The 24,442-nt window shown below is 44.7% G+C and overlaps 1 protein-coding gene across 6 annotated transcripts in view; it reads right to left on the reverse strand.

Annotated features, from left to right (window-relative positions):
• Nucleotides 1–24,442, reverse strand: part of LRRC63 (leucine rich repeat containing 63) — a 59,577-nt gene that overhangs the window by 19,562 nt on the left and 15,573 nt on the right. For 4 of the 6 annotated variants that reach the window (XR_005583715.1, XM_039484904.1, XM_039484885.1 and 1 more), the window contains 4 exons: nucleotides 23,079–23,216; nucleotides 22,086–22,246; nucleotides 18,987–19,085; nucleotides 12,248–12,384 (listed from right to left, as the gene is read on the reverse strand). Coding sequence is in view for 5 of the 6 variants with exons in the window: in XM_039484904.1 (XP_039340838.1) it covers nucleotides 12,248–12,384; nucleotides 18,987–19,085; nucleotides 22,086–22,246; nucleotides 23,079–23,216 (535 nt within the window). In the remaining variant the exon portion in view is untranslated. Of the gene's footprint in view, nucleotides 1–2,605; nucleotides 3,906–12,247; nucleotides 12,385–18,986; nucleotides 19,086–22,085; nucleotides 22,247–23,078; nucleotides 23,217–24,442 lie in introns of those variants that run through there. The other 2 variants (XM_039484923.1, XM_039484914.1) reach the window with 2 other exon arrangements.

Genomic DNA, 24,442 nt, shown 5'->3' on the forward strand with positions numbered 1-24,442 from the left:
TTCACTTTCAGTGCACTGTCTTCTCAATTAAACCCAATAAATACATTTGCCAGAAGAGTAGTAGTTGAGTTACAGAATTCCTTATGATATATCCAGAACTAACAAGGACACTACCAAAGAAGGAAGATCTACAGATCACCTAAGGAGGTAGTGCCAAGAGAAAAGAGGTTATATATAGATATATAATAAAATTTCACCTGGTTGTGGCCTGGTCTACACTACAAAGTTAGGTCAACCTTGCCTTGCATCGACCTAGTTGCACATATATCTACACTTAAATTTGTCTCCGACTGAATGTAAGTGCCCCATTACAGAAATGCAGTAACACCACTTCCCCAAGCAGTGGTGAGCAGGGTAATGTACTGGGGTTGACGAACCACAAGTGTTGACACTGCATTACTTATGTTAACCCTATCAGTCCTGCAGCTGTCCCATAATGCCTGACACTGACCACTCTGTTGAACTCTATTCCCCAGGGGTCTGGAGACCTGAAGGCCTCCCGCCCCTCTAAAGTCCTGTGAGTTTTTGAAATACCTTTTCATGATTGTCCAGCTTGGTAAGCACACTTACCAGCTCATCATTGTTGTATGCAACTGCCCAGCTGACCATGCCAGCTACACGTTCAGAGATGCTCTGGCTTGGAGTAGACCAGAGGTATTGGATCTCCTGGGCCTGTGGGGAGAAGAGGCTATACAGGTGCAGTACAGACTAGCCATAAAAATGTGGACACCTATGAGCAGATTGCACAGGGGATGCAGAAGTGGTATGGCAGGGATCAGCAGCAGTGCTGCATGAAAGCAGAGTATACCAGGAATACCACAAGGCCAGGGAGGCCAACAGTTGATCCAGTGCCAAGCCTCAGACCTCCCGCTTTTACAAAGACCTGCAAGCCATACTTGGTGGACACCCCATCACCCGCAGACAACCTTGGATACCTTTGAAGAGCCTGTCACAGGTCCCTCGCATGAACAGCGTGAATGAGGAGGAGGAGTAAAAGGAGGAGGGTGGGAGATATGCAGCTGTGGGCATACAGCTATGCCGCAATCCAGAGCCTGTTTGAGATTTGATTGCAGACCAGTGAGTCCTGGCAGTTGAGCAGGGTAAGCCCAATGCAGGGGAAGAAACCTTGGATAAGTGTGTAAATGTATTTCCCATTATGGTGATGTACTAATGAAGCCCCCAACTTAACAGGACACAGCTATCGACGTTTCATTAAATTTACTCATACTACAAAGAGATGTAGAGTTGTTCATGTGCTTTTCATTTCCCTGTACAGTTAGGCAGGGTGGACCATGTGAAGCAGTTTGTGTATGTACACAGGTGTCCCTTGAATCCTCCAGAGAGCTCATAATGAAACTTTCATGGAGGTATTCTGCACTCCCTTCCTGAAGATTTCTAGCAGGGCAGCCTTATTTCTTCCTCTGAGGTAGGATGTTTTCCCATGCCAGTCGTGATTACTGCAATGGTGCTTGCCCATGTTAACAGGCCAGCAGCATATGGACCTGAGCATCTTTGGGAAGTCAGCAGCAGCTGTGCTCTCTGTGCCTTTGTTACTCTCCGCTAAAATCACTATCACCTGTGGACAATGGTGCCATTGTTCAGTGCCATTGCCATATACTCATGGTTTTAAACAACTGAGCAATTCCTGTCTCATTTCCCTCACCCATGCTGGGCCATGCTCACCATGTTTGGTGCTGTGAGTGGTGCCATGCACAAGCACTCCGAAGCAGAAGTGTCAATATTCATGTCTGGTTTAACACTCTAGGGGAGCGAGGGAAGGGAGTTCTGAATCTTAACGTTCACTTTCTTTTGTGACTATACTAACACTAGTACCTCTGTGTGTTTTATCTGTAGCTGCTGCCATTGTGGCTTTGAGGGGTTCCCCCTCCACACTGACGGAATGGCTGTGTCAGATAAGAAGGAGCAAAACAAGGACTCAGGATAACATGTTCAGTGAGATTCTGCAAGCCAGGGCTGCATTAGACTGTGAGCAAAGTGCCTGGAGGGTGAATATTGCAGACTGTATGGAGAAGGAAAGAGCAGACAGGCCCAAGAGTCACAATAGGAAAAGGAGAAAGAGATGCATCAGGATATAATGGGGCTTCTCCAGCAGCAAACACAGATGCTGCAAACTCTTGTGGACCTAGTGGTTCAACAATCCCAGCTCACTTCCTTTTGCAGTGTCTGGAGAACTCCATTATAGCACCTCCCTACATCTCTTTCCCCCAGCATTCCACGTGGTCTTGGTGACTGGGCATCCCTACCCTATCACTCCACCCCGGGAGCCATAAACAACCACAGCTTCACATGCACTAACCTATGAAAGCCCCAGTTGCTGTATGTGTAGCTAAAATGGACATGAACATTCTTTCGCCCTGTTAAGTTCTGTTCTATTAATTAAGTTTTTAATGTATTTGCTTTTAAATTGCACAGATTTTTCTTTGTATTGGTTTTGTTACTCAAATTCTATTATTTGGAGAATAATTCATCTTTATTAGTTCAGAACATATGCTTCAGAGTCTCTAGCAGTACTGAAAGCAACCACTTACTGGTTTCCGTACAGTATGATACAAAACTCATAGAATCAGTGGCAAACAGTGTAATAATCATAAATGTACAGCAAGCACCACACATTTCCTAACAGGCCCCCACACTGCAGAGCCAGGCAGAGCACAGTACATCACAGTGCATGACTATGGCTCAATGTTAAAGTGCTCTTTCAAAGCCACCCTGAGCCATACAGCTCCATACTGAACTCTTGTAATCACCCTTGTGTCTGACTGTTCCAATGCAGCAGACAGCTGCTCTACCTCTGCCCTCCACCCCAATGGCAACTTTCCCACCTTTGCTTCACAGATATTATGCAGGACACAGCAGGCAGCAGTAACCACTAGGATATTTTTTTCACTGAAATCCAATCTTGTGAGTAAGCACTGCCAGAATCCATTCAATCTATTGAAAACATATTCAACTGTCATTTTGCACTTGCTGCGTCAGTAGCTGAATCTTTCCTTGGAGCTGTCGAGGTGGCCGGTGTATGGTTTCATGTCCAGAGGAGCAAGGCATAGGCTGGGTCCCCCAGGATCACTACTGGCGTTTCAATATTGCTAATGGTAATCAGCTGGTGCTAAAAGAAAGTCCCTACTTGTAGCTTTATGAACAATCCTATGTTCTTAAAGCTATGAGAATCACGCTCTTTCCTGACCAGCCAACACTGATGTTGGTGAAACGACCCCAGTAATCCACCAATACTTGCATAATCAGAAAAAAGTAGTCCTTTCAGTTGAGTGGCAAGGTGGTCTGGTGCCAAATAGGGATACATGTGCTGTCTATTGCCCCACCGCAGTTCAGGAACCTCGTTGCTGTAAATCCATCCACTATGTCCTGCACATTGCTGAGAGTCACAATCCTGCGTAGCAGGAGGTAATTAATGGTCCTGCACACTTGCATGACAATTGCCCCGACAGTCGATTTTCTAACTCCCAAATGATTACCCACTGACTGGTAGCAATCTGGTGTTTGAGACTGCCACTTGCTTCTTCGCTCTCAGTGCAGCACTCATTCTGGTGTCCCTGCGCTGGAGGGCTGGAGCAAGCTCAGCACACAGATCCAGAAACGTGGCTTGGCACATCCGAAAGTTCTGCAGCCACTGCTCATCATCAGCCTGAATTACGATGCGATCCCACCAGTCAGTGGTTGTTTCTCGGGCCCAGAAGCAGTGCTCCACCATCTGCAACTGCTCCATGAATGTCACCAAAACAGTTGAACTGATTCTTGTTATGTCCCACAGCAATCTGTCCTCCATAAAATTGTGATGTTCCCTGCTGATTCTGTTCTTCTTGCGGTTCTGCAAATACCGGAGGATTGGCGTGCGTTCTGTGCAGAGCTGTGCAGGTTCCATGCTTCTGTCAGAGATGGTGGACAGTGAGGAGGGCTGTGCAGATTCATGGGATTTTTTAAAAAGCTGTGAAAATTATGGGCTATTTGTGACATTATGGGATGGAGAAAGTTGCACACTGGAAAGTTGACCCCTTGCTACCTATTATCCCTCATGACTCATTTTTTCCTCACCATGCATTGCCATAACTTCCCAAAAGACAGTGCACAGGATGGTGGCGGGTTGCACCCTGGGATACCTTGCATTGTGTATTGACACATTATGCTTACAAGGTTGCTTATTTCCTACAGAAGCAGCAAAGAATCCTGTGGCACCTTATAGACTAACAGACGTTTTGCAGCATGAGCTTTCGTGGGTGAATACCCACTTCGTCGGATGCAAGAGTGGAAATTTCCAGGGGCAGGCAAATATAAGCAAGCAAGAAGCAAGCTAGAGATAATGAGGTTAGGTCAATCAGGCAGGATGGGGCCCTGTTCTAGCAGTTGAGGTGTGAAAACCAAGGGAGGAGATAACCAAAAGGATAAATGGACACAAATCAGATATTAGGAATGGCAATGAAGTAAAGTGGGTTGGGCTGGAAACAGGAGGCCCCTGGCTGCAGAGAGGCAGAAGGCCTGGCAGAGAAGAGCCAGCCCAGAGCCAGGACAGGAGCCTCTCTCTCAGGAGGCCCAGAGGCTGGAGCCTCTGCAGCCCCAGAGAGAGAAGAGTGAAGCAGAGTAGAGGAAGCCTCTGCAGGGCTGAGAGAAGGGCCCCAGCCTGCTGAGGCAGCTGGGGCCCAGGCAAGGAGGGGAGCCAGGCAGCAGGAGAGCAGGGGGTGCAGGCAGGAAGCAGCTGCAGGTCAAGGTGCTTTGCAGAGGGCTTGACCCCCCAGTGTGAGGGCCAGTGGGGACTGGGCAGGTGGGCTACAAGGACAGTGGGCTAGGACCGCACTGACTGTAGAGAGGTAGACCAGGAGGTGGGGGGAGTGGGGACCCAAGGAGCGGGAGACCGGGGTGGGGAGAGAGAGGCGGGGCAGGAGGATGGGCGCGGGGTCCAGAGGGTCGAGGGGGCAGAGGGGGGCCGGGGGCGAGGGGGGTCAGGGAGGGCGCCAGCAGGAGAGGGGCTGACAGGACCGACAGGGGGACCGACCAGGAACTGATGGCGGGGACGGGAACATGCCCCTGGGCAGGCAGACCCAGGCCAAGAACTGGGACAAGTTGCCCAGAGGACAGTGGACGATCGAGGGGACAGTTGCCCAGAGGACTTGAGACTTGGAAGAAAGGACTTTGAGACTGAAGAGAAAGGAGCAGCAAGCACGTGTGAACTGGAGGCTGCTTGGCGGCTCAGCGGCTGGGCGGGCGGCTGGGCCTGGCTGCTGCCAGTGGGGAGCGGGCTGGGGCTGAGGCCAAGGGGGAGGCGAGGAGACTGCCTGAGGTCTCAGCACAAGGTAGGACTGGGTTGGGACAAAGACTTCAACAGAGTGGGGCTTCAGACAGGAGGCAGGGCGAAGGGCCTGTTGGGCTTGGGGGGGTGGGGGGAGAAGAGTGTAAGGCTGGAGGGGAGCTGGGACACCCCAGGAGGGCCTGGAGGAGAGAGAGGTGCCTCCCAGCCCAAGAAAGAGGGGGGGGCCAGGGAAACAGGCGCGGGGCTGGCCACTGCCACAGGGCAGCCACAAGGGAGAGGCACACCTGCCAAAGGCCACAAGGGGAGGCACTGGGAGGCAGCGAAAAGGGGCAATGCCGCTGATGCCAGCGAGTCCAAGAAGGACCTAGAAAGAAGGGGGAAGGGAGACCCCAGGCCAGAAAGAGAGGGGGCAGAGAGGCCCCCCCACAGAGGGAACCCCACACGAGGGCCGAAGTGGGGAGGAAGGAGGAGAGGCTGGAGAGCGGCTGGAGCCTGGAGGAGAGGATTTTCACGCTACGCCCAGCTGAAGCTGGGAGCTGGGCGACCCAGCCTCCCCTGGCCCGTGAGGTTCTTGAGGGGGGGGGGTGGGGGGGGGGGGTGGCCTGAAGGTCCTTAAAAAAAGGCCTGGCAAGGCTTGAGAAGACAGCCTTCAGGCTAGGGCTGGGCAGGCTGGGCTGATGGCTGGGGCTGGGGCCACGCCCCCCACACCCAAACTGAGGAGAAGCAGAGAAAGCAGAGAGAGCAGAGGAGAGAGAGTCTCTCTCTGAGATGGGGCAGAGAGAGATGAGCCTGGAGAGGAGAGACTGAGACTGAAGCAGTGGGGGGCTGAGGAGCTGAGGAGCTCTGAGGAGCTGGAGGGAAGCCCCCCAGGCCGCGGCCCAGCAAAGGGCCTATAGGTACTGTAGGTTGCAGAGGCAGCCCAGGGGGAGACAAGGCAGCAGGTCAAGACCCCCTTGCCTGTGATGAGTGGGCTGATGCTGATACTGCAGTCTGCCCCAGGGGTGGACCAGACAGACTGTGAGTGACAGTACTACTGAGTGGGGGTGGTGGGGTGCGGTTCCCCCTGGGAGAGGGGAGACCCCATTATAGATAGCGGGCACCGGGTCAGGGAGGGACGCCGGGCCAGAGAGAGAGAAGGCAGGTCACAGCCTGAGAGGCGCTCAGGGCTGGACCGAGGGACATTCCGGGACCGACCAGCAGGAGGCGCGGCAGGGGTGAGTACCGACCCTGTTACACAATATACAAAAACCTGTAGGAGAACACTTCAACCTCCCTGGCCACACAATAGCAGATCTTAAGGTGGCCATCCTCCAGCAAAAAAACTTTAGGACCAGACTTCAAAGAGAAACTGCTGAGCTTCAGTTCATCTGCAAATTTGACACCATCAGTTTAGGATTAAACAAAGACTGTGAATGGCTTGCCAACTACAGAACCAGTTTCTCCTCCCTTGGTTTTCAAACCTCAACTGCTAGAACAGGGCCTCATCCTCCCTGATTGACCTAACCTCGTTATCTCTAGCTTGCTTCTTGCTTGCTTATATTTACCTGCCCCTGGAAATTTCCACTCTTGCATCTGAAGAAGTGGGTATTCACCCACGAAAGCTCATGCTGCAAAACGTCTGTTAGTCTATAAGGTGCCACAGGATTCTTTGCTGCTTTTACAGAACCAGACTAACACGGCTACCTCTCTGATACTATTTCCTACAGAAATCTTTTCCTTATTTCCCTTCTCTGGGCCTCCCTCTAGGACACCTCTCTCTATGCTCACTACAGCGGGATCCAGCCTTTGTTCAGCTGCAAAGCGCTTGCAGCTAACAGCTGGAACAGTTCTGTCAGTGACAGGCACTCCACCCCCATCCCTTCCTTATGAGGTGCTGCCTTCAACTGCAGTGCAAGAGACAGTCTCAACTCCACCCACACCTGGAAGCATGCTGCTCCACTTTGCTGCAGAGGAATCAAAGAGACTTTCTCTCTTTCCTTCAGCAATTCCTGGGACTTATAATATTCCTTCTTGCGGAGCTACATGGAAAAAATAATTCCCAATAAGCATGTCAATGGAGATATTTTAAGTCTCAACTGATGCTCACAGTCTCTCTCTTTTTCTGCTACCTGCAGTCTGTACAGCTCTAACTTTGCAACTGCATCACTCTCATCCATTGTTATGCCTTTCTGCTCCTATTTCCCTTTCCCAAAATAAGCAAACAGAAAATAACAAAAGTGTAACTTTTTTTTACTGTATTCAGCTAACCCACCTAAAATCTCAGCACCAGTATATGACATGCAAATCTCACGCAGAACAACAAGCTGTGCATTTCAGTCTGCTCGCTGCACCTCTATGACATGTCCCTGGGGTACAACCTAGACTGTGAGACCACTGAGTTCCATTAAATTCTGCAGCCTGGGCTGTCTCCCACAATGCTATGCTAGTGACAAGCAATAAACCTCTCCAGATGCTATGATCACTCACCCATCAATATGTAGCGACACACACCAAGCTGAGTTGTATGAATGCTCTCTAAGCCACTCAGGAACTGTAAAAAGAGACACCAGCAAATGTCCCCAGCCCCAAGCCTTGCACTCCAGTAATGTGCCATCTCACACTGCTCAAGACTCCCTAGACAGTGCAAGCTCATTAATTAGTTTGCCACTTCGTCAAAGGAAGTGAACATGCACCAATCTTTGTAATCTAAGCAGCTTCCCCAAGCACTTCAACCCAAAACACACTGTTTTAGATAAAATATAAAAGAGATTTATTAACTAATGAAGGCTAGATCTTGAGTGATTATAAGGGGTAGGCATAGAGATCAAAGTTGGTTATATAAGAAATATAAATAAAATTGGAGCCTAAATTCTACAGACTAAGCAAGATTTGAATCAAGTAGTTTCTTGCCCCTCTAAGGGTATGGCTACACTTGCGAGTTGCAGCGCTGGTGGAGGCTTTCCAGCGCTGCAATTAGTAAGTGGCCACACCTGCAGGGCACTTCCAGCGCTGCAACTCCCTGGCTGCAGCGCTGGCCGTACACCTCACTCAGCAAGGGGAATAAGGATTGCAGCGCTGGTGCTGCAGCGCTGGTCATCAAGTGTGGCCACACACCAGCGCTGTTATTGGCCTCCAGGGTATAAGGGTGTATCCCAGAATGCTTTTAACTAAATTACTCCCTTTGTTTTGTTATGCAGCCTCTCTTTGTTTTGTTGTGAACCTCTGGAGCTCCGTTGCTACCGGAGCTGCTCTACCGGAGCTGCTTATCAGCTCCTGTTTGCTGTGATCAATCTGTGAACAATCAAATGAGATCCTCCTCCCTGCATGATTCACAGGGGTTGAGTGTTTGTGTTTTGCTTGACCAGCAGCGAGAAAATGAGTCATTCACAGGGGTTGAGTGTTTGCTTTGCTTGAGAGAAACGGGGGGAGGGGGCAGAGGGGGGAAAGAGAGTATGTTGGATGCAGTCTGTTTGCAGTTAACAGTAAGGGGTGGGAAATTTTCTGATTTTGCACAGTGTCAGTTCCAAAATCCACTCTCTCTTCCCCGGTCCCTGTCACACTGCCCCACACCCCTCTCTTTTGAAAAGCATGTTGCTGCCACTTGAATGCTGGGATAGCTGCCCATAATTCATCACTCCCAACAGCGCTGCAAATGCTGCAAATGTGGCCACACTGCAGCGGTGGTAGCTGTGAGTGTGGCCACACACCAGCGCTGGCCCTGCACAGCTGGACGACCAGCGCTGCAACTACCAGTGCTGCAGATCTGTAAGTGTAGCCATACCCTAAATGTTCCAGCCGTTTACAGTTCTTATTACACAGGCTGAATTTCCTTCTTAGCCTGGGACCAATCTCCACAGTTCAAAGTCTTTGTCTTCCAAATTTCTTGTTGCCTTCAGAGTAGGTGGGGGAGGAGAGAGGCCAAGTGGTGATGACATCAACCCTTGTTTATACTTTCTCTCCAGGTGCTAGAAAGATTCTTGCTGTGACATGGGGGTTAGGTGGACCCCATTGTGTATATGCCCTCTGAGGAGTCTCTGGGAGGGCCACTTGAGAGGGTAGATCCTCCTTAATGGGCCATCAATGCCTGTCTGGCCACTGTTAGTTGCTCCTTTGTTGTCACTGAAAGGCTCGCTGTGGGCGTTTCCCACTTACCACATACTACAGTAACAAGCATATAGCAATACTTCATAACTTCACATACAATGATAGAACATGCAATTCAACAGGATATTAATGTTCAGTAGATCAAGACTTTTTAACTGATCCCTCACAAGCCATGCATTGTACAAAACATACTATAATCATATCACAGTGGTGAATACAGGGGTTCCAGGGTGCTATTTTGAGGTACAGAGTGCCACACCCTTCATTTGCCACTTGCACAAATCCACACAAATCTCCAGGCACAAATCTCCTAGGCACAAATCAACACAACTATCCAAACAACACAACCAGCACACACAATTACCCCAAACACACATAGCCCCTCACCACAGTACACCCCACTCATTCACTAACCACACAACTCCCCCTGCACAACACATCCCACATGCAAATCAACACAGTCACCCACAAGGCAATACAATCAGCACACACAATAACCCCAAACATCACACTGAAGCCTAGAACGTTTGTTCAGTCAGTGTGAGTGATGGAAACAGCTACAAGCAGGGTTGAGAATTCTTTAGGTTTAGAATACCAATGGTTCAATCACCACTGGGATTCTGTCTGTTATTATCCAATTTTTAAGTTTTCCATAATTTTCAGTGCTTTTACAAATGACTTACAAATTACACCCATGCAATAGACTGGGCTTTTGGCTACTAGTATATATCAACCTTAGCTCACTTTTAGTAAACAGACTTTCAATTTAAACCATTAGATGGAAGGATGATCCTGTGATTAAGGTACGTGGAGTGGGATACTTAAGATTTGGGTTCAATTCCTGGCTCTACACAATCTGCTTGGGCAAGTCCCTTCGTCTCTCTGTGCCTTTCTTCTCCATTTTTAAATTGGGCATAACAACACTTCTCCTCTCCCTCCTGTTGTACCTATTTAGATTATCAACTTTTTCAGATAGGAGCTGCCTACACTATGTGTATACACAGCTCCTAGTACAATGTGGCTCTGATCACAGATAGGCCCTCTGTGTACTACTACTGATGTTGATGAATATTTGCTTATGCATATCTGTAGCTATATATTAGGGCTGTCCATTAATCGTGGTTAACTCAAAAATATTAACTGTGATTTAAAAATTTGATCACGATTAATCGCACTTATAACAATAGAATACCAATTGAAATTTATTAAATATTTTTGGATGTTTTTCTACATTTTCAATATTGATTTCAATTACAACACAGAATACAAAGTACACAGTGCTCACTTTATATTTTTATTTTTTATTACAAATATATGCACCATAAAAATGATAAACAGAAGAAATAGAATTTTTTAATTCACCTCATTCAAGTACTGTAGTGCAATCTCTTTATTGTGAAAGTGTAATTTACAAATGCAGATTTTTTTTGGTTATATAACTGCACTCAAAAACAAAGCAGTGTAAAACTTTAGAGGCTACAAGTCCACTCAATCCTGCTTCTTATTCTACCAATTGCTAAGACGAACAAGTTTGTTTACATTGACGGGAGATACTGCTGCCTGATTCTTATTTACAATGTCATCTGAAAGTGAGAATAGGTGTTCACATGGCACTTTTGTAGCCGGCATTGCAAGGTATTTACATGCCAGATATGCTAAACATTCGTATGCCCCTTCATGCTTTGGCCACCATTCCAGAGGACATGCTTTCATGTTGACGATGATCGTTAAAAAAATAATGCGTCAATTAAATTTGTGACTGTACTCCTTGGGGGAGTGCCTCCTGCTCTATTTTACCCGCATTCTGCCATATATTTCATGTTATAGCAGTCTCGAATGATGACCAGCACATGTTCGTTTTAAGAACACTTTCACAGCAGATTTGACAAAACGCAAAGAAGGTACCAATGTGAGATTTCTAAGACTAGATACAGCACTCGACCCAAGGTTTAAGAATCTGAAGTGCCGTCCAAAATCTGAGAGGGACGAGGTGTGGCGGATACTTGGCGGATGTGTGAGGAAACTATAGAACCCAAACCACCAAAAAAGGAAAATCAACCTTCTGCTGGTGGCATCTGACCAGATGAGGAAAATGAACATGCATTGGTCCGCACTGCTTTGGATCATTATCGAGCAGAACCCATCATCAGCATGGACGCATGTCCTCTGAAATGGTGGCTGAAGCATGATGGGACATATGACTCTTTAGCGCATCTGGCACGTAAATATCTTGCAATGCCACTACAACAGTGCCATGTGAACGCTTGTTCTCACTTTCAGGTGACATTGTAAAGAAGAAGTGGGTAGCATTATATCCTGTAATTTGTAACCAAGCTTGTCTGTCTGATTGGCTGACCAAGAAGTAGGACTGAGTGGACTTGTAGGCTCTAAAGTTTTACATTGTTTTATTTTTGAATGCAGGTTTTTTTGTACATAATTTTACATTTGTGAGTTCAACTTTCATGATAAAGAGGTTGCACTACAGTACGTGTATAAGGTGAATTGAAAAATACAATTTTTCTTTTACAGTGCAAATATTTGTAATAAAAAATAAATATAAAGTGAGCACTGTACACTTTGTATTCTGTGTTGTAATTGAAATTAATATATTTGAAAATGTAGTAAACATCCAAAAATATTTAAAATAAATGGTATTCTATTGTTGTTTAACAGTGCGATTAATCCTGATTAATTTTTTTAATCACTTGACAGCCCTACTATATATACTATATTATATGAGCCTTTTTTGTAGGTGTAATTTACAAAGCCAGTATGGAAATGAATTAATGAATGAATATAATGTAGGTCACACAAAAAACTGAATCCTTGTTTGAGCACAGAAATAATGCAATCTAATCTATTAATTAATAGTAAACACCTTACCCAGTGGGAAGGACAGATAGTAAATTGAAGGACATGTTAAGGATCCTAAGTGTCTTGAGTCTGTGGACATCATCAGGGATCTCTTTGATGGGGTTGTTTCGGAGCTTCAGTACTTCTAAGTTTTTAATATTATATACCTTAGAGGGGGAAGAGGTAATGGAAAAAAAGTTGTTACCACAAAGACAGTCTGATTCCTGTTATGGTAAGAGTTTCTACATTTCTAACATTAGTAAGTGACACTGTAAGAACTAGAAACAAAGAAACTGTCCTAATATTGTGTGAATCTTGTATTTAATGTATAGCAGTAGCTAATTAGTAATGTTATTTTAGTTAAAGTACCGTATAAATATGTCATCTGGTTTCTGGGCCTGATCCTGATTTCACTTGCACTCCTGTAGTATTATAGGTTGGGCTGGTAGCACTGTCTACTATTAAGGTTGCCCTACACTTCCCATTACAAAAACATGTTTTCAGTTGCTTATAACTTAGCCAAACTAACTGTTTTGGCTGAAATTTTCCATGCTGGGTGTCTGCCACAGGCTGAATCTTTTTGGAAAATTTCAGTCAAAACAGTCAGCCATTTTGAAGAATGAGGCTAGGGAAAAATACATTATTTTGACTATGTTAAAAATATGATTTTTTTTTTTTAAGTTCTAGCATCCCCATACTTTGGGATTTAAAATGTGGCAGAGGGGTGGCCTTTGTGTCACGGATGTGCCTTTTGCTGTCCCTATGAAAATCAGCCCAAATTTGACCAAGTTATAAGCTTTTGAAAAATCACAGTTCACGTATGATCAGTACAGACTTCTTTAGATTTTAGCAGCTAATTTCCCTAAAGTTTATGTCTGCATTGAATGTGTACAGACAGGTCAGAGCAGGACTTTCCCAGTGATGGCAGCTCTGGGCTGCTGCAGCCCATACCATATCTGGGTGCAAGCACATTAACTGAGAGATTGAGAACACGGGTGAGCTAATGCCGCCCCCCGCCCACCCTTGGCCCATGCAGCATGGAGGAGTCAGAGACTGGGAGCCAGGAGGGAGTTCGGGGACTGGGTGGGCACAGAAACTAGGACTGGTTGGAAGGAGACTAGGAGACAGGAAGGGACAATGGGAATGGAGATGGGGAACCAGTATCATATCATAGAATCATAGAATATTAGATTTGGAAGAGACCTCAGGAGGTCATCTAGTCCAACCCTTTGCACAAAGCAGGACCAACATCATCTCAGCCAAAGCTTTGTCAAGCCGAGCCTTAAAAACCTCTAAGGATGGAGATTCCACCACCTCCCTAGGTAACCCATTCCAGTGCTTCACCACACTCCTAGTGAAATAGTGTTTCCTAATTCCAACCTAGACCTCCCCCACTGCAACTTGAGACCATTGATCCTTGTTCTGTCATCTGCCACCACTGAGAACAGCCTAGCTCCATCCTCTTTAGAACCCCCCTTCAGGTAACTGAAGGCTGCTATCCCTCAATCTGCTGGCAATGCTCCTACTAATACAACCCAATATGCCATTGGCCTTCTTGGCAACAAGGGCACACTGCTGACTCATATCCAGCTTCTCATCCACTGTAATCCCCAGGTCCTTTTCTGCAGAACTGCTGCTTAGCCAGTCAGTCCCCAGCCTGTAGCGGTGCATGGGATTCTTTCTTCCTAAGTGCAGAACTCTGCACTTGTCCTTGTTGAACCTCATCAGATTTCTTTTGGCCCAATCCTCCAATCTGACGAGTTTACTCTGGACCCTATCCCTACCCTCCATCGTATCTACCTCTCCCCGCATCTTAATGTCATCCGTGAACATGCTGAGGGTGCAATTAATCCCGTCATCCAGATCATTAATAAAGATGTTCAACAAAACCTGCTTGATACCAGCTGCCAACTAGACAGTGAGCCGTTGATCACTACCTGTTGAACCCAACAATCTAGCCAGCTTTCTATCCACCCTATAGTCCATTCATCCTATCCATACTTTTTTTAACTTGCTGGCAAGAATACTGTGGGAGACCATATCAAAAGCTTTGCTAAAGTCAAGATATATCACATCCACTGCTTTCCCCAAATTCACAGAGCCCGTTATCTCATCATAGAAGGCAATCAGGTTGGTCAGGCATGACTTGCCCTTGGTGAATCCATGTTGACTGTTCCTGATCACCTTCCTCTCCTCCAAGTGTTTCAAAATGGATTCCTTGAGGACCTGCTCCATGATTTTGTCGGGGACTGAAGTGAGGCTGACTGGCCTGTAGTTCCCCGCATTCTCTTTTTTCCCTTTTTAAAATATAGACACTATATTTGCCTTTTTCCAATCATCCAGGACCTCCCCTGATCGCCACGAATTTTCAAAGATAATGGCCAATGGCTCTGCAATCACATCAGCCAACTCCCTCAGCACCCTTAGATGCATTAGATCTGGACACATGGACTTGTGCATGTCCAGCTTTTCTAAATAGTCCTTAACCTCTTCTTTCACCACTAAGTGCTCACCTACTCCCCATGCTGCGTTGCCCAGTGCAGCAGTCTGGGAGCTGCCCTTGTGTGTGAAGATTGAGGGGAAAAAAAGCATTGAGTATTTCAGCTTTTTCCACATCATCTGTCACTATGTTCAGGGCCGGCTCCAGGGGTTTTGCCGCCCCAAGCAGCCAAAAAAAAAAAAAAAAGAAGCCGCGATTGCGATCTGCGCCAATTCAGCGGGAGGTCCTTCGATGTGAGCGGGAGTGAGGGACCCTCCGCCAAATTGTCGCCAAATACCTGAAAGTGCCGCCCTGCTCCGGAGTTGCAGCCCCAAGCACCTGCTTGATAAGCTGGTGCCTGGAGCCAGCCCTGACTATGTTGCCTCCCCCATTCAGTAAGCGTCCCACACTTTCCCTGAACTTCTTCTTGTTGCTAACACACCTGTAGAAACCCTTCTTGTTACCCTTCACATCCCTTGCGAGCTGCAATTCCAATTGTGCCTTGGCCTTCCTGATTACACCCCTGCATGCTCTAGCAATATTTTTATACTCCTCCCTAGTCATCTGTCCAAATTTTCACTTCTTGTAAAGCTTCCTTTTTTAGTTTAAGCTCAGTAGGTGGGAGATGGGAGAGACAGAGATTGCATGAGGAGCTGTGGGGAGTGCAGGACTGACTAGGTAAAGAGACTAAGATAAGAACCCACTGTGTGTGAGGGGGTGAATAACAACACTGAGATTGGACACAGAGCCTGGGGAAAGAAATTGGAACTGGAGTGAGAGACAGTGGGGATGGGGAATGTGGATGATGAGACGAGACAGAAGGCCAGTCTGGGGGAGAGAGACAGCTTAGATGAAGGTCTGGGGTGAACTGGAAATGTTTGGGCAAGGAGACTAGAACAGGGAGCCCTGAGGGGTGAGGTAGGGCTTGCTGGACAAGGATTCTGAGACTAGATGAAAAGCCTGAGAAGGAGTGGCTAGATAAGGAGAAAGAGACTAAGATGAGAAGCCAGGGGTGGGGAAGAGGCAGGACTGGGGCAAGGACCAGTGGGAGAGATGAGGTACTACAGATCACGCTTGGGGGAAAGGGACAGACCAGTCTGGAATAGAAACCAATACTCCAGAGTCTCACCATTCCTTTCCTGTGAATAAGTATTGGTGTAACCCAGTGGCAAAGTGTGCTGGCCCCCTTGAATATTGCTCCACAGCAGTAGTATGTTATCATCTATCAGTTACTCTGTTAGTTCAAATGGCAGAGGTCTTTGTGATGGATCCAAAGATTCCAACCCTACTGATGACTCATGTGGGCCTCAGTACAATGTTTTTCAGTTTGCTTTTTCAAAAACCTAGGAAATTACACAAAAACTATGATAAGCAAACACTATTAGGCTTGCAAAGTCAAATACTCAAACTTTGGAAATGCCAAAATTAAGGTTGCCAGGGCAACCTTAATTTGGCCTTTATGTGTATGTATTATGATACAGTCTAATTACACTATCACGTACTATTTTCCCTCAGGACCCCTACCTCTTAACTTGCTCTGGGAATGAATCAGGGTTGTGTAGTACAGGAGGCTGTTGTCTGCGGGCACCCTGCTTCATTTATGGCAGTTGGAAGGTGTGTGGTGAATGAGACAGGGGACTATAGGAAGAGGAATGATTGTCTCATAGAATCATAACAGTGTAGGACGGGAAGGGACCTCGAGAGGTCATCCAATCCAATCCCCTGCACTCAGGGAAGGACTACGTAATAACAAGACCATTCCTGACAGGTGTTTGTACAACCTGTTCTTAAAACCTCCAATGATGGAGATTCCATAACCTCTCTAAGGGATTTGTTCCAGTGCTTAATTACCCTGACAGTTAGGAAGCTTTTCCTAATGTCCAAACTAAATCTCCTTTTCTGCAATTTAAGTCTATCCTGAGAGGTTAACAAGAACAATTTTTCTCCCTCCTCCTTATAACCATATTTTATGTACTTGAAAATGGTTATCATGCTTCCACTCAGTCTTCTTTTCTCCAGACTAAACAAACCCCATTTTTCAATCTTTCCTCATAGGTCATATTTTTTAGAACTTTAATCATTTTTGTTGCTCTTCTCTGGACTTTCTCCAATTTGTCCACATCTTCCCTGAAACATGGCACCCAGAACTGGACACAATACTCCAGCTGAGGCCTTATCAGCACAGAGTAGAGTGGAAGTGGTTAAGGAAACTGAATGCTGCCCTGGAGAATTTGATTCTACTCCTACCTCTGCCATAGAGTTCCTATGTATACTAGGCAAATCACTTAAACCAAACTTTTGTCACAGAATCACAGATTATTAGGGTTGGAGGGGACCTCAGGAGATCATCTAGTCCAACCCCCTGCTCAAAGCAGGACCAATCCCCACTTCCCTAAATGGCCCCCTCAAGGACTGAACTCACAACCCCAGGTCATCACTAATTGTGTGTTCCTCATTTTATGGGTGCCCAGAGTGAGACCTTGGGGCTTTATGTGCAGAAATGCTGAGCACTCACAGCTGCAACTGAAGTCAATGGAAGCTGTGCTTTGAACATACATAGGGCCCTACCAAATTCATGGCCATGAAAAACGCATCACAGACCATGAAATCTGGACTCCCCCCGTGAAATCTGGTATTTTGTGTGCTTTTACTCTATACTATACCGATTTCACGGGGGGAGGGGGAGGAAGGGAAAGAAGAGAGAGACTAGCATTTCACAAACTGGGGTCCTGACCCAAAAGGGAGTTATGGGTGGGGGGTCACAGTATTACCACTCTTACTTTGGTGCTGCCTTCAGAGCTGGGTGACCAGAGAGTGACGGCTGTTGGCCAGGCGCCCATTTCTGAAGGTAGCTCCCCGCCAGCAGCAGCACAGAAGTAAGGGTGGCAAAACCATACCATGCCATCCTTACTTCTGCGCTGCTGCTTTCAGAGCTGGGCAGCTGGAGAGTGGTGGCTGCTGACTGAGGGCCCAGCTGTGCAGGCAGCAGCGCAGAAGTAAAGGTGGCAATACCATACCATGCCATCCTTACTTCTATGCTGCTGCTGGAGGCGGCTTTGCCTTCAGAGATGGGGTCCCAACCAGCATCCACCGCTCTCCAGCTGCTCAGCTCTGAAGGCAGCACCTCTGCCAGCAGCAGCGCAGAAGTAAGGGTAGCAGTACCGCAACCCCTCCTACAATAACCTTGTGACCCCCTCCCCAACTCCTTCTTGGGTCGTAATCCCTACAATAACAACACCATGACATTTCTCATTTAAATAGCTGAAATCATGAAATTTACAATTTTTAAAATCCTATGACCATGAAATTGAACAAAATGGACCGTGAATTTGGCAGGGCCCTAAACATACATATACTGTGCTCTATAATGGTAAGTAATCTGTAAAATCAGGTTCCAGGATCACAAACTGGGCTCCCAAAATTAGTGGATAGTTGTGACTTTAATCTCTTTGTGCCTCAGCTCTCCATCTGCAGAATAGGGATAATAAATACCCATTCATCTCACAGAAGTGTGGTGAAAATCAAGTCACCAATGTTTGTGAAACACTCAGATGCTATAGTTCTGAGTGTTATACAAAGCCCCTGAGAAATTTAATACTTCTGACTTCAGAGTAGGATTTGAATAATGCGCGGTAAGTAACTCCTACAGCCACACACTGAACAATGAGGAGAAAAAAATATTGACTAGCTGCTTATTAGTTGAGTACTGTCCATCCTGTGCACTGAACGAGGCACGGATCCTGTGGAAAAAGTAGTATGTGATCATGTAATTGAGGACTGGATCTTAGCATATGCACAAGGGAGTTGAATTAAGATTGCACAGGCAATTTTATTTCTGGAATTTCCCAACTTTTGAGTGCTTGACTTTGCAACTGGATTAAGGTTCTTTCAGAGTATTTTTTGTGTGTAATATTAATATCAACCCATAGATTGGTGCTGTATAAATGAGGATAAATTTAAATTAGGAATAACTTCCCATTGAAGTCAACTGAGTGACACTAGTATAAAGCAAGATTGGAATGAGATCTTCAGACACAGATGCAGAGGTATTTCTAAATCTTGTTGGAATCTTTCCAGGCTCACATTGATTCTTACTAGCCCATAAATAACCAGAAAAGTAAAGGAATGATGTTTTTCCAATATCTGAGCTATGCAATTTGCATCTCTTATTAAATCATTGTTGTTTGAAAGTTATTTTTTTTTATGTTTAGTTTAATATTAAATTATAAAAATTCAGGCTGTCTTACAGTTTTACCCTTAATAACAATAAGGAAAATAACTGGTACATACCTCCCTGGGAAAGAAGTGTAAGTCATTGAATGACAGGTTAAGATACACCAAAGTGTCGACTAAAGGTGTAAGGTCTGGAAGGAGAGTCAGAAAATAGCCCTAGAAGACATAAGCAGTAGAAAAGATATATTAACTAAATAAAAATCAACATTTTTTATCAAGAGGAAAAAAAAACGAGCTAAGAACAGGCTCCACCAGGACTTAATTTAAAAGATTTATCATTAAAAAATAGTTAGACAAATCAGCAACATGACTCCATTGATAGATACATAGAATCATAGAAGTGTAGGGACTTTAGGTTATCTAGTTCGATCTCCTGCATGCAAGGCAGGACTAGACTATTCCTGACAGGTGTTTGTCTAACCCAGGGGTTGGCAACTTCTGGCAGGCGGCTCACCAGGGTAAGTACGATGGCGGGCTGGGCCAGTTTGTTTACCTGCCGCGTCGGCAGGTTCGGCCGATTGCGGCTCCAACTGGCTGCAGTTCAAAGTCCCAGGCCAATGGGGGTGGCAGGAAGCCACGGCCAGCACATCCCTCACCTGTGCCGCTTTCTGCCACCCCCATTGGCTTGGGACAGTGAACCGTGGCCAGTGGGAGCCGTGATCGGATGAACCTGCCGATGCGGCAGGTAAACAAACTGACCCGGCCCTCCAGGTGCTTACTGTGGCGAGCCGCATGCCAGAGGTTGCTGATCCCTGGTCTAACCTGTTCTTAAAAACCTTCAATGACGGAGATTCCACAACCTCCTTAGGCAATTTATTCCAGTGTTTAACTATCCTGACAGTTAGGAAGTTTTTCCTAATGTCCAACCTAAATCTTCCTTACTGCAATTAAAGCCCATTGCTTCTTGTCCTATCCTGAGAGGTTAACAAGAACAATCTTTCTACCGCCTCCCTTTAGTAACCCTTTTTGTACTTGAAAACTGTTATCATGTCCCCTCTCAGCCTTCTGTTCTCCAGACTAAACAAACCCCATTTTTTTCAATCTTTCTTCATAGATCATTTTTCTAGACCTTTAATCATTTTTGTTGCTCTCCTCTGTACTTCCTCTAATTTTTCCACGTCTTTCCTGAAATGTGGTGCCCAGAACTGGACACAATACTCCAGCTGATGCCTTATCAGCGTGTCTTGCTTACAATACTCCTGCTAATATATCCTAGAATTATGTTTGCTTTTTTGCAAAAGTTTTATACTGTTGACTCATATTTAGCTTGTGACTATAAACCCCAGATCCCTTTCCACAGTTCTCCTTTCTATGCAGTCATTTCCCATTTCGTGTGTGTACAACTGATTGTTCCTTCGTAAGTGGAGTACTTTGCATTTGTCCTCATTGAATTTCACCCTATTTACTTCAGGCCATTTCTCCAGTTTGTCTAGATCATTTTGAATTTTAATCCTATCTTCCAATGCACTTGCAACCAGCCCCTCCCAGCTTGGTATCGTCTTCAAACCTTATAAGTATACTCTTTATGACACTTTCTAAATCACTGATGAAGATGCTGAACAGAGACAGACCCAGTACCAATCCCTGTGAGTCCCCACTTGATATTCCCTTCCAGCTTGATTGTGATCCACTAATACGTACTCTCTGGGAATGGTTTTCCAACCAGTTATGCATCTACCTTATAACAGCTCCGTCTAGGTTGTATTTCCCTAGTTTGTTTATAAAAAGATCCTACGAGACAGTATCAAATCATTATGCAAGGAGCATCAAAATATTTGCCTAGCTGAGGGCCACATTGGCAACTCAAAACTTTGTCTGCCTCGCCTCTCAGCTCCCACTTCATTGATCTTCCCTTCCCTCTTGCATCAAATTTAAGCTATTTGTTCCCACTTTCTATGCTCTGCATGGCCTAGTTCCTACTTTTATCTCTTATTATGCCCTCTTTGTACAAAATACACTGGGCTCTTTCCTGTGATCTTCCTAAGGTGCATGGAATGAGTACTCTGGGGCTGTCTAGCTAAATAGGTTCTGGGATGTACACATGATGTTTGCAACTCAGAGGTCCAGAGTCCTAGAAAGTGAAGCTTCTTCTTTTCATTTTTTAAAAGCCCTTTCTTTCAAAGCTAGGGAACCCCATGCAAAAAGCTATGGTAAAAAAATATGAATTTATGATTTGGCTCAAATCAATAAATTAAGTTACATTTGCATGCACAACCTTTGTCTACACCCTTGGTATAAATAGTTTGATACGGTATTTGATTATATCATACATTATAATCTCAATACATTAATATACTTTTCTCTACAACCTTACATCTATTTATGTCAGTAACTATTTCCTTGTAAACTAGAATTCATGAGTCATTTCTATGAAAGTTACATAGTAAACCATACCTACCTAGCAGATACTACAGATTGAATACAAACAGGGAGCAATAATAAATAGTTGAATAAATATTAAGCATTATTATACTGACAGATCAATTGTCAATGCTTTGACTCAACAGATCCATACATTACATGAAAACAGAAATAATTAAAAACAGCAAGTACATAACAGGGCTGAATTGATGCCAGGCAAGGTTCTAGAAACTTTAGACTGTCATGTCTCTGGCCTTCTAGAAAGAGGGTTGGGCACCTTTTCCCATCTTCGGGATCTTGCCACTCCTACTTGCACGATGCTGAAGCAATTGGATGGCACTACAGGAGGAGAAGAAGCAGCAGTGTGTTCAAACTCAGTCCACTACTGCAGGAGGTGCTGGGAGCCAGCAGATGTCACATAAATCATGAGGTACATCGGAAAAATGAGGAGAGACACACAACATAACGGAAGAAGAGTGTGGGTGAAAAAGGGGAGGAAACAGATAATAGAGAAGGAGACCAAGGTGGGGCAAGAGAATTAAAAATGTGCATCTAGAACAACCAAGCTTAAGACTACTCTAAAATTACTAAACAAATCTTAAATGATTTTTGCCATTTTTAATTTTTAAAAAGTGGCCAAATACTGAGAATTTTAATACCAGGTTCTAGGTGGATTAAGTTAAGAAAGCCAAGTTATTAATCCCAGGGAAATTGTGCTTCTAATGAAAGCAGCAGTTGACCATTAAGGATAGCGATACGGAGAGTGGGTGCAGTTGTAATTTTTAAAAGGTATACCTTAAGATTAAGTACATTTCTGCTATGCATTATGCAATATAAAACTGCCATTCTGGACCTGGCCATCAGTTGTTCTTGTTCATCGTGCTCACTTAAGAAATTCTGGTACCCGAATCCCTGGATACCCTTTATAGTATCATCATCAAGAGTAAGATCAGGTTCTGCAAGTAAAAATATATGTAGTCAAATACGGAAATAAACATCGAGATTAGGAAATAAAGAACTAAAGCTTCATTATGTAGATCCCAAATTTATAGCCAAATCCTTCCATGCACTGTCAGGTCTTACTCAGGCAAAATTCCCTGATACAAATCAGTATCTTAGCAATGTCTGGGTAAAGACTCCAGAATTTGACCCTTTAAAAGCATTCAAATTTATTCAACTTTTTTTTTTTGAAGGGTGAGCAGCAGAATGGGTTTCAGCTATTGATAAAAGGGCCTGACCAGTGACTTTGGATTTGGAGCAGAACTTTCCTAAAGTTTGGGAGCATTTTGTTCAGGTCCATCTGTAGCTTCAGCCCACAACAGATGATGTTAAAGAGACTGAAGATTTTGTTTCTGTTTAGATAAACCATTAAAGCCTACATTTTCAGAAGTGGCAATTGATTCTGAGGGTTTTAATTCTGGGAAGCTCAACCCAAGGCACAAGCTTGGGATGAATTTCAGGTTTGGTTACAAAAGCTTTCTACCACTCTTACTGTTAACATCCCAAATGGATTCCTCAATCACTGGTTTAAGACCTTACAATGCAAAATCCCAACAGAGTGAAAAGCTTTGGCTCTGAATTTCCTTCCTGTCTTGGTTTTATTGTAATTGTACATTTCTATTATTTATTATTATAACGTCCATTTCATTCTCCCCTTAACAATGGCATGCACTACTGGGAGTTGATAGTAGGACTGCTCTTCATCTTTTCTATTGCCATTACAAAACTGCCACTACAGTGCTGTACATAGTTTATTTCATACATGTAATGCATATATCTTGCCCCTACCTGAAGAAGACACTTTTTTGTTCTGTCCATGAGTGTACAGCTTTAAATTGTCTGTAAAAGATCCTTTTCCTTCATCACCTTCTTCTAAAATCTGTTCCGATGAGTTAGATTTTCTCATTTTCTCCTCCAAAGCCATTTCTGAAAAAAGTTGGGAGTGGTGGTAGAAGAGGTATGTGAGAAATGTATTAACTTAGTCAGACTACCCCATTTCTCATTTACACAAAGCACCGTTTACACAGCTCTGCAGCATAAATGGACCATCAAGTCAGCATTTACTTTTAAGGCCCCTTTACATTACCGGAACAGCATAAAGGGACAGTGTAAATGACCACCAGGGAACTGAATTTCTTATCATAGAGAAGCTTGCATGTGTCATAGGACAGCTATCTGAAATTCCTGATACACTATTTCACTAGTATTCCTAGCAGTCATTTTAAAAAAAACACCCATACCTATATTCCCACTAAAATGCACTGTAGGCTTATCTTAGAGTTAAGATTGATGCACTGTATTTCCAGCCAATGCAAACCATAAGAAGAATGGAAATATGCATCTATGTCATTCAACAGCCCATCTGCACTCCACTCATCAGTTCCCTTTCTCAACCTCAGCTCCCTCCCTTCCACCAACCACAATTCACTTATCTCCACCCATTTTGAACAACCAATGTACAGCCTCAACACCACAACCACATTAATGGTTGTGTTCATATGATTAAATATAGAGTTGGTGTGGTTTTATGTTCCATTTTACATAACCCTATACATAGTTTTGTACTGGGGTGTGTAAAAGAGATAGAGGGTAAGACTGCAAATGGTGGCTGCAGACTATGTTTTTATGTAACATTCAGGAAATGTTATGTAAATGGGTGATTTATCTGGTTGGTGATGGGCCCAAATTTGGAAGCAATTTTAATGTAAAAATAACAGAATTGAAATATGCACGTGTGTCGGCTGGTGTGTTGTATTTACAGTGAGAGTTGAGTGCCTATTTGTTCAAGATGAGGGTGGAGATATATATTAATATTGACAGTTCTGAACGATAGATTGTGCAATCAATTTAACAAAAAAATGACATAACTATCTGGTTACAGTGTGTATTCATTTTAACGTTCCATGCAACCTTTGAAATAAGTGTCTCTCTAAGATATATTTTAAGAAAATAATGGGTGAATATTGCCTACTCAATGTTTTTTCTACCCATCACCCTTCTCCAGAAAAAATATATTAAAAATGTTTACAATATTTCAGGTAATAAAAGGCCAAGCCTGTAAATTAGCAAAGAGAAATAACAGAACTGGACTGTCTGACCAGTCCTAGAATCAGGTCAGATTCTGACATTTTCATTAGCAAACAAAAATTACA

The sequence above is a fragment of the Mauremys reevesii genome, linkage group 1 (genome assembly GCF_016161935.1).
Source record: "Mauremys reevesii isolate NIE-2019 linkage group 1, ASM1616193v1, whole genome shotgun sequence".
Lineage (NCBI taxonomy): Eukaryota > Metazoa > Chordata > Testudines > Geoemydidae > Mauremys > Mauremys reevesii.